At 69.5% G+C, this 9,166-nt stretch overlaps 2 protein-coding genes across 2 annotated transcripts; both read right to left on the reverse strand.

Moving 5' to 3' along the window:
* Nucleotides 1–410: 410 nt before the first annotated feature.
* On the reverse strand, nt 411–1,932 carry PHPT1 (phosphohistidine phosphatase 1). Its single transcript, XM_082842688.1, has 3 exons — nt 1,725–1,932; nt 1,230–1,354; nt 411–678 (listed from the first exon to the last, which is right to left on the reverse strand). Exons 1-3 carry the CDS (start codon nt 1,882–1,884, stop codon nt 586–588), a joined length of 378 nt encoding a protein of 125 aa, XP_082698814.1. The 5' UTR covers nt 1,885–1,932; the 3' UTR covers nt 411–585.
* A 2,312-nt stretch (nt 1,933–4,244) lies between these two features.
* On the reverse strand, nt 4,245–7,175 carry AJM1 (apical junction component 1 homolog; the record flags this gene model as incomplete). Its single annotated transcript, XM_082843320.1, has 1 exon — nt 4,245–7,175. One exon carries the CDS (start codon nt 7,173–7,175, stop codon nt 4,245–4,247), a length of 2,931 nt encoding a protein of 976 aa, XP_082699446.1.
* Between the last annotated feature and the right edge of the window lie 1,991 nt (nt 7,176–9,166).

The raw sequence follows: 9,166 nt of genomic DNA on the forward strand, positions 1-9,166 counted from the left end.
TGGGACCTGACCTTGGAGTCGAGGGGTCGTAGACTGCCTGACTCATGACCTCAGTTGGCAGCTGGCCAGGAGGGTGGTTGCTGGCGCCTGCCCTCCCTGCACACTGGGATGGGTCCCCGCCTCGGCAGGCCCGAGGGACTCAGCCCTAGCTCCTTGCGTAAGGGCTCGTCAGGCCTCCTCCCAGATGTCCTTGGGGATAGCAGGTGCGTGGAGAAGCAATCAGGCCATAAACGGGGGCAGCAGCCCAGGGGCCCCCTTATCAGGCCCCAAAGGGCTGAGTGTGCACTGCCACTCCCGGGGCCCCCAGGGGTGGAGCGGGGTGAGGGGCAGCCAGGAGTGACCCGCTGCCCCAACTCTAGTCAGGGGTACAGAGAGGTGACCTAGGAACAGAGAAGCCAAGACACACAGCATTCAGGGACCAGCAGAGGTGACGATGCTTTTAATTCTCCCCAGAGAGGTAACCCCGGGCACTGAGGCCTGGCCAGGGTGGCAAAGTGCCAGGGGGTGCAGCCCAGCCTCTTGGGAGGTGGCCTTGAGAACAGAGTTCCAAGTGGGTCGCTGGAGGTGGCTGGTCTCAGGTGGGCCTCAGTAGCCGTCGTCGGCCCAGGTGACCTCGTAGTCAGGGTACCTGGCTTTGATCTTCCCAGTGGAGACGGAGTGCTGGGCGCGACCGTAACCCTGAAGGGAGAAGGCAGCTCTCACAGCCCTGTCCTGGCTCTGGGCGCCCGGTCAGCAGGGACACCAGGGGCCAGCTCAGGAGGGGGCTGTCATCCCCTCCGACCACACCAGGGCGCTCTCCTGTGGAAGCGTGGCCACCAGGGTGAGCAGATCTTGAGGGAGGTTCCTTTAGCTGGAGGCCCAGACCCCTCTAGGTGCCCCCGTGTATCTGCTGGTAGCTTGGTGAAGGGAGGGACAGGGGCCTCTTAGTTTCACCCCAGCACTGATGGCCTCAAAGCACTAAAGGATGACGGCCAGTCAGGCTTTTGGACCAGGAACAGCACGCAGACCGTCAGAGCAGAGGGGCAGGGGGCGGCTCCCTCCCACCCTGTGTGCTTCCTGTGTCATGCCACGTGAGAAATGGGGAGCCTACAGGCCCCGGATGGGGGGGGTTCTGCCGCCGAGAAGGGCCGGAAAACTGAGCACCCCAGGTCAGGCAGCTTGGAGGGCCAGGTCTCCCCAAGCCAGGACTGGGGCCCTCGGCCCACCCAGGCCCGAGGCTGTGGGCTCACCATGGAGTAGCCGTACACATGGATCTTCTTGTCCTGGCTCTGGTGGGAGATGCGCCCGCCCCCCAGGCACACGCAGTCATAGCCTTTCTTCTGCATCTCGCCTGATACCTTGTCATAGATGTCCGCTGGGATAGGAAGGGGGGCTCAGCACGCGCCCTGGCTGCCCTTGAAGGCTGAAGGGGTCTGAAGCCCCGCTCTGAGCAGCTCCCTCCCCAGGAGAGGAGACCCTCTGGGAAGGGATGAAATGGAGGAGGGGGTGCACCCGGGCAGGGGCGCTGGGACTAGGAGGGAGGAGTCGGGCCATGACAGCCCCTCGTCTCCAGAACCATCTGGGTACTCCAGACTCTGGGTACTCCACGCTCCTCTGGGCCAGCCAGGGATGAAACCGGGTACAGGATCACCTCCCACTACGCCCCTCGGCCCCGCCCTCACCGTGGCTAGTCCCGCCCACAGACGCCGGAGACCCCGCCCCCTGGCCCTCCGCCCCGCCCTCACCGTGGTACTCGGCCCACTTGTAGCCGCGAACGATCTCTTTGCTCTCCCCCGCCGGGGCCCCGGAGGGCGGCACCGCGTGGACTCGAATCAGCACATACTTGAAGACGCCGTCGGAGTCGATGTCCACGTCGGGAATCTGGGAGAGGTCCGCCGCCGTCATGTTCCCGGAGCGCACTCACCCCCTGCGGCCCGCGGCCCTTCCCCCACGCGACCCGGGGCTGCGCCGACAGTGCGGGAGGCGGGGCCTGGGAGCCCGTGACCAATCCTGCGGGGTCATGCTGCCCGAGCCCAGTGCCTCAGCCAACCACGCGGCAACCCGCGGCACAGACTGGCCAATCGCGATCCAGCTCCTTGCAGCCCAGACACCACGCCGGCTCCACTTAAAGAGGAACTTGGGACCGGGAGTAGGTGGTGACTCAATCCAGCCCCCGTAAAAGTTCCTTTCCAGGGAGCTTGCGGGGAGGAGGGGGGTGTGACAGGCCCCTTTGGTGGGGGTTAGGAGGCCCATGAGGCCCAAGGGACGCGCGCCGGCCCTGGCGCCGTCCCCCACGTGACCGAAGGCCTCCCTTCCCCTACACCGATCCTGCTGTCCGCTCCCGCTGTCCCTTGGCTTCCCTCCGGGTTCCCCCCACCCCGTGCCCGAGGGCCTCCCTCCCCAGTCCCCCACCGAGGCCGAGGGCCTCTCTCTCCTGCTTCCCACTCCGTGTTGCTCCATGGTGTCCCTCCCAGGTTTCCGAAGGCCCCCCCCCCCCACGCCTCCGAAAGTTTCCGTCCCCCGTGCCACCCACTCCCCCGCACAAAGAATGAGGCAGCAATGGCTACATTCGAGTTTTATTTTCCTTGGTTCGAAAGCGCTCGCCCTCTGGAAATAATCCCGGCCCAGGGTCCTTCCTGGAGGGCCGGCCCTCAGGCGCGGGGCAGAAGGCGGAGGCACCCAGGCCGGGGGGCGCGGCGGCCAGTTTGGGAGGCCGCGAAGGCGGGTGGGGCAAGCGGGGCGCGTGGCCGGTGCAAATGCGCGGAGCCGAGGTGGGCGCACAGGCATTTAGGGGAGGGAGATGGGCGCGGGTGCACGGTCAGGGGCGAGGGCCGGGAACAGAGGCGGGGTTTGGGGGGGGGAGGTCCACAATTTAATTCAGTCGATGCCCCACCTGGCCCCAATGGGGGACTGGGGGCTACAGGAGGGCCCTTCCGGGCTCCCGGCCTTGCCCCCTCTCCAGGTTACTCGCCATCCTTGGAGCCCGGGCCAGGGCCAGCGGGCACCCCGGGGTAGGGCGGGGAAGGACGGACACTCGAGCGTGCGCTCCCGAGGGCCGGAGCCGGGCCCCCTGGCCGCACCACAGGGCACGGCTAGAGCGAGCGTTCGGGGGCGTTTGTTTAATCGCGCCCCCACCCCTCCGGTGGACCACCGCCCTGGCGAACCTGCTCCCATCCACGCTTTCCCCGCCCTGCTCCAAACTGGGAACGCCCCTCTTCTTTGGTCCTCCCTGTGCCTAGGAATAGGGTCCCTGCTGGACGGCCTCCTCGGCCCCTCCCGCAAATCCATCCTGTGCACCTGCTTCCTGCCTCCCTGTATACCTGCTTCCTGCCTCCCTGTGTGGTTAGGGCCTGCGCTGCCGTTTGCACCCCGGGTCTGCCCTGGCACACGCCTAGGGCCATCCTGTCGGGTGAGGGCAGGCAGCCCGACTCACGCCCAGCCAGGTCTCAGGTCTGGCCAGCGGCCCTACCCATACGTCCGCTCTGCTTCCCCCACCCAGGACTCCCTTCCCTCTGGCTGGGTGTCTTGCACCTTGGCTGAGGACCCCCGAGTACCCCTTCACTGCTGCTTGCCCAACCCCTGCAGCAGGGCGGGCAGCGCCGTCAGTTTGCCATGGTCCGGCACAGCAGGGATGGGGGCCAGCGGAGACACCACGCGCAGGTCCCCGCCGGCCCTGCCCATCAGGCCAGGACGTGCTTGGGATGCGGACACACCGAGGCCAATCAGGGTGTCCTCTAGAGGGGAAAGGCCTCTGAGCAGGACGCATCCCAGACCACAGGAGGCGGGTGGGGAGTGTGTTTAAAGGGACGGGACTAGGCTTTGGTCGACTCGGGCTCCTGGACCAGGGCGAGCCGGGGTTGGAGAGGTTCCAGGGAGGCCCTGCAGACGGACAGGGGTCGGACGAACCGATTATGCGCGGTGGGATCTGCAGCAGTGACCCCTCCGCGTAAAGGCAGGGCGGGCTGGTCCTCAGACCCACCCCGCCTCCCAGCGGGGAGCACCAAGTGGCCGAGGACCGGCCCTTGGGGAGGCCCGAAGGCGAGCTGGGGGAGAGGGAGCCGGGCGGGACTGGTCTGGGGGTTGGGGGGGAAGGGGGTTCGCAGGAAGGCGGAGGGAAAGGCGGAGCCTGTGGAGAACGCAATGGGGCGGAGCTTTTGGCGAGCTGGGCGGGGCCTGAGTGGACTGGGCAGGGCTCGGGTGGACTGGATGGGGTTCGAGGGTGGGCCCTGGGTGGACTGGGCGGGCCCCGGGCGCGCCCTCGCAGCTCACATAATGTCATCCAACAGGTTGGCACTGGCCACCCAGTCTAGCGCGCGTGGCTCGGAGGCGGCCATGATCATGCACATGAAGGGACGGCCTGTGCGCCGGTCCGTGGGGTAGATGGTGGTGGGTGTGAAGCGCCGGTTGGCTTCGACGAACTCGCAGAGCTGCTCGTAGACGCGCGGGAACTCGTGGCGTAGGAAGACGCCGCGGAGCCGCAGCTCTCGCTGGATGTGGATGAAGGCCACCTCGCGTGCTCGCCGGCCCGCCTCGCCGTCCTGGTCCAGGCCCGCAGTGCCGGGCGGCGGCGTCAGGATCAACGTCTCCATGTCGGGTTCGCGGCCCCGCGCCGGGGGCGGCCGTGCTGGGCTGCCGGCCGCCAGCGCCACTTTGGCGAACTTGCGCACCGTGGGTCCGGGGCTGCGCGGCGCGGGAGCTGGCCGGGCAGGGGCGCCGGGTGGCACAGCGCCGGGGCCCACGGCCACGGACACGCTGAGCAGGAAGCACTCCGCCGGCTCGTAGAGGCGGCCGGCGGCCGCCAGCTCCCGAGCATAGCTGCCCAGTGGCGCCGCGTGCATGGCCAGCTCGCGCAGCGACAGGTAGGTGGGCGACAGCAGCAGCCCCTCGAGGCCGAAGCGCAGGAAGTTGTCTGCGGAGCCGGGACTCGGGAAGCCCAGGAAGAGAACGCCGCGGCCGCGCGACAAGAAGCCGACGCGCGCGATGCGCGAGAAGGCGCGGTGCACTGGGCCGCTGTCGCGGCAGAATTGCAACACGTGGCGGCACACGCTGCCCACGCGGCCGTACACGCAGCGCACCTTGTGCGCGTCCCAATCCTCGCGGCGACAGAGGCGCGAGCAGTAGTAGGTGTAGCAGCTATGGCAGGACTTGAAGTAGAGGCAGGCGTTGAACATGGTCTCGGTGCGCCCGCAGCGCGCATTGGAGCACGTCATCAGGTCATCCTCGTCGGCGCTGGGCTCCGGGGACGCGTCGGCCGCCTGACCCGGGCCCGCGGGCTCCTCAGCGCTGCCGGCAGACAGGGGTGGCGAGCGCGGTGCCCGCGTCGGGACCCCGGCGCCCGAGGGTCGCGAGTCTAGCAGGCGCCGCAGCTGGCGGCCCAGGCCGTCGGACGCGGGCTCGGGCGCTTGGCCGGCTGGGGGCCGCGAGTCGATGACCAGATCGGTGATGAGCTCGTCCAGCTGTTCGAGGCTGCGCTGGCGGCCAGAGGCGGGGCCATCGGGGACGGCGGGCGGAGGCGGCCGCGGGCGACTCCCCAGCAGCTCCCAGCTCCTGGCGCTCGGGCGCTCAGCCGCGCGCAGGTCGTTGTCGGTGATGGTGATCTCCGGCGTGACGTACCAGTTTCGGGCCAGGCCCTCGCCCATACGGCCCTTCTCCGACAGCGACGTCTCGGACAGCGACAGCGCCGCGTAGCGTCTGGGCGAGGTGGACAGGTTCACTATGACGGGCGGACGCCGGCCTTCGGGGGATGTGCCCCGCGGCTCCCGTGCCTCGCGCCCCAGCAGGTTCTCGTAGCTGCGGCCGCGGCCCAGTGGGTCTTCGCGGCGCGGCGCGGGCGCCAGGATGTTGTCCCAGGAGCGCGAGTAGTGGCGGCTGTCGGTCGCTAGCCGGGGTGGGCTGGTGCCGGTGCCGCCGTGCCACGAGGCGAGCAACGGGCCGGGGTCCGGGGGAGGAGGCGCCACCTGCAGGGTGCGGTAAGGCCTCGGGCCCCAGTCGCCCCAGGCCGGGCTGCTGCGCGGGTGCGGGTAAGTCCGCGTCAGGGCGTCTCGATTGCGGTACCGCCCGAAGTCCTCAGTGTAAAAGGGGCGGGCGGCGGGGTGAGCCCGGGGCTCTTCGGGGGCGTAGCGGGGGCCGCAGGGCGGGCCGTAGGCTCGGGGGGCCTCCCCGTAGTAGGAACGGGAGGGTGGTTCTTGGACGGGGAAGGTGCGAACTTCCCCCGCATAGTAGATGCCCCCGTGTCTTGGACTGGGCCCGGGTGGCTCTTCGGACAGAAAGGGCCTGGGGTAGTAGCTGTCGAAGGGCGGTCCAGGGCTGGCCATGAAGCCACCGGGGTGGCCCTCGGGTTCCTCGGTGTAGAAGAATTGGGTGGGGCCCGGCGGGGTGGTGAAGGGCAGACTCCGGCGCTCCGCGTAGTCTCGCGGCCCGAGAAGGGGCCCATCGCAGTACAGCGCCCGGGGGTCGGCGCAGTATGAGTCACTGGGGGTGGGGGTGAGCGAAAGCCCCACGTGGCGAGGCCCGGGCACCGTGAGGCCGTGGAGCTGCGGGGCGGCGCGGGGCCAGGGCGCGGTCTCGGTGGGCCCGCAGGGCCTCGAACTCCGGGCGGCATGCTGCAGCACCGCGTCGTCGGGCTTGACGTCCAGGCGGCAGCGGACGTGGGGGGCCGGCCCCGCGGGTGGCTCGGCCGGGGCACAGCGGTTGGCGGCGGCGCACAGGGGTGCCATGCGGCCCGGGCCGCCCCGCTGAGGCTGCAGCTTGATGGGGTGCAGCTCGTTGGCGAGCGCGCGCAGCGCGGGGTACGCGGGCTCCCGGCGGGGCGATGCGTCGGCCGGCGCCGCCCGCTGGGCCTCCCGGCCTCGGCGCGGCGGCACAGGCGGCGAGGCGGGTGCGGGCGCCAGGCCCGGGGCCGCACGGGGTGCGCTCTTGGAGCGGGCGCGGCGCCGTGGCTCGCCGTCGCGGGATCGGGCGCGCGGCGCGGCGGGCTCCGGAGGCGGCGGCTCCGGACGGGCCTCCATGGCCTCCCGGTCCAGTGCCTCCAGGAAATCGAAACTGCGGCAGTGGCGCTTGTTGAAAGGCGCGGGCGCAGCAGGCCGGGCCATTGGGCGCTCACATGGCGGGGGCCTCGACACGGGCCCCGGGGCCGCCACCTTGATGTCCTGGTACACGGTCGACACCAGCAGGTCCGGCGGGTCCGTGCGGGTCATCTTAAAAGAGGCCTCCAGGCTGCAGCTCACTCGGCCTTTTGGGGCTTTCGCCCTGAGGGGAGACGCGGGTCAGGGCGGCCCCTCTGTAGCCCAGGCCCCGCTAACCCCCAGCGCTGGCCCGGCTTACCTGGGGCACAGTGGGTGGGGCAGCCCTGGCCACGGGCCTTGGCCGAGGCCGCAGGGACTTGCTCCATGCTGGCGTCAGAAGCACCTGCAGGAGGAAGCCAGCTGTCCGGCCACTCAGGTCCCGCCCCCTCATCCAGACCATCCTTTCTGTGCCACTTTCTGTTGGGATGAGGCGGGTCAGCCAGAACAGGGATGTCATTGCAGTGGTTCCCGAACTTCTGCGCCCACTAGTGACCACTGGGCAGGCTTGGGTAGACCCCCTTTCCTGGGACAGGCCAGCAGCGGGGTAGGAAGAGCGGGGGTGTGATCCCAGGACCACCACCGTGGTGCCCACTGCTGGAGCAACTGGGTACTCCTTTGGGGCCTTCACAGACTTCTCCACAGAGCAGGAGGCTGAAGCCCCCTCCTTAAGACCCAGTGCAGAGCGAGCCCTCCACTGCTGCAGTGTGAGGTCCCGGCCCCGGCCTTCAGCAGCTCCACTCAGTCACCTGATCGTCCCGCCCCACCTGCTGGCTAGGCTGGACAGGCAGTCCTCCCCCAGCGCTGTGTCAGGCCCCAGGTGCTGAAGCGGCCCCACCGGGTCCAGGCATCTCGGCTCGTGGACTTGCCGGCCCCACCCTCAACTCTCCGTGTGGCCCAGGCCAGAGTAATGCTTCCAAAGGTCACAGTGGACCCTAAAGCTCCCTTTCCTTTGCAGAAACATCCTTTGACTCTCCCTCATCTTGGGGTGGCGAAACCCACTAAGATCTTTGGGGCTGTCACGAAAAGCCCGGGAGAGCGACCCCCCATCTTTGCAGTGAGTACACTGCAGCCGGCGACCGGGCCCTGGTTGCAGGACCACGTGGGGGCTTGTGACCAGGAGCTCAAGGCTGCCCCTGGGCCCCTGAGCAAAGCACCAGGCCAGGAGGCTGCCAGCCGGGGAAGCAGGGCGGTGGGTGGGTAAAGCCCCCGCCGCCCCCGGTTCTCAGGCAGGCCCTCCCCACAGCCGCTCGGGAAGGCGCCATGGAAACCTGAGGTTCCGTGCCCCCGCATGCAGGCTGAGCTGGGGTCCAGCCCTCCGTACCAGGCTCACGTTCAGACCTGAGCCACCGGCTTCACTGGGTACCCAGAGCCTGGACAGGCTGGGAGGAGCTCAGACAGCGGTACAGGTCCCCACTTCCTCACACAGGCTGGGGGAGCGTGCTCCAGGGTGAGCTGGGTCCTCACCTGGTAGGACCTCTGGTCTGGTTGACCCTCTGTGTCCCGGGTGTGCCAGGGGCTTCCTGCCGGCAGGGCTGCCCTCCTGGGTCAAGGCCACCCAGGCCCAGTGCCTGCCCCCAGCTCGGCCTCAGGCGCACCCCAACTGCCCCTGGTTTGCAGGACCACCCCCTCCCACTCCCTTCCATCTTAAAGCTAGGCCGGAATTGGGGGCTGGATGACGGGGTGTGAGGCTCCGCCCCAGGGAGGTGACAGCCAGGCCTTGGTGCTGCTGTGATGAGGAGCTAGACCGGGCGACACCCCTGCCCGTGGGGATGGGACAGTCCGCCCTCGCCGGGGTCCTAGGCCTAATGAGCCCGGCGGGTGGCCTCCCCGCCAAGCAGCCCGGCCCCTGCCCCGAGCGCCCGGGTGGGGGGCCGGCGTCCTCCAGGGGCGGCACCCCCATCCTTGCAGGTGCCGCACCTGCGAAAGACCCGCGGGGCAGCGGCCTCGACCCCTTACCTGGGCGGTGCTCCCCCACCTTGCCCGGTGGGCTGCGCAGGCCCGGCGAGCTCTGCCGTCCCCCGCGCTGCCGCCGCGTCCCCGGCACCAGCAGAAGCTTCCAGGCAGCGGCGCGAGGCCGCCGGGCCGCTCAGTGCTGCCCCCAATGGCGACTGGCAGGACTGCAC

Source organism: Leucopleurus acutus (genome assembly GCF_964270905.1).
Source record: "Leucopleurus acutus genome assembly, chromosome: 7".
NCBI classification, from domain to species: domain Eukaryota; kingdom Metazoa; phylum Chordata; class Mammalia; order Artiodactyla; family Delphinidae; genus Leucopleurus; species Leucopleurus acutus.

Bases quoted from the DNA above. Each gene is read 5' to 3' on its own strand.
- PHPT1 (XM_082842688.1), bottom strand. From the start codon at position 1,884: ATGACGGCGGCGGACCTCTCCCAGATTCCCGACGTGGACATCGACTCC. The intron at 1,355-1,724 runs GTGAGGGCGGGG...TTCCTATCCCAG, and splicing joins CAAGTGGGCCGAGTACCACG to CGGACATCTATGACAAGGTA. The intron at 679-1,229 runs GTGAGCCCACAG...TTCTCCCTTCAG, and splicing joins ATGTGTACGGCTACTCCATG to GGTTACGGTCGCGCCCAGCA.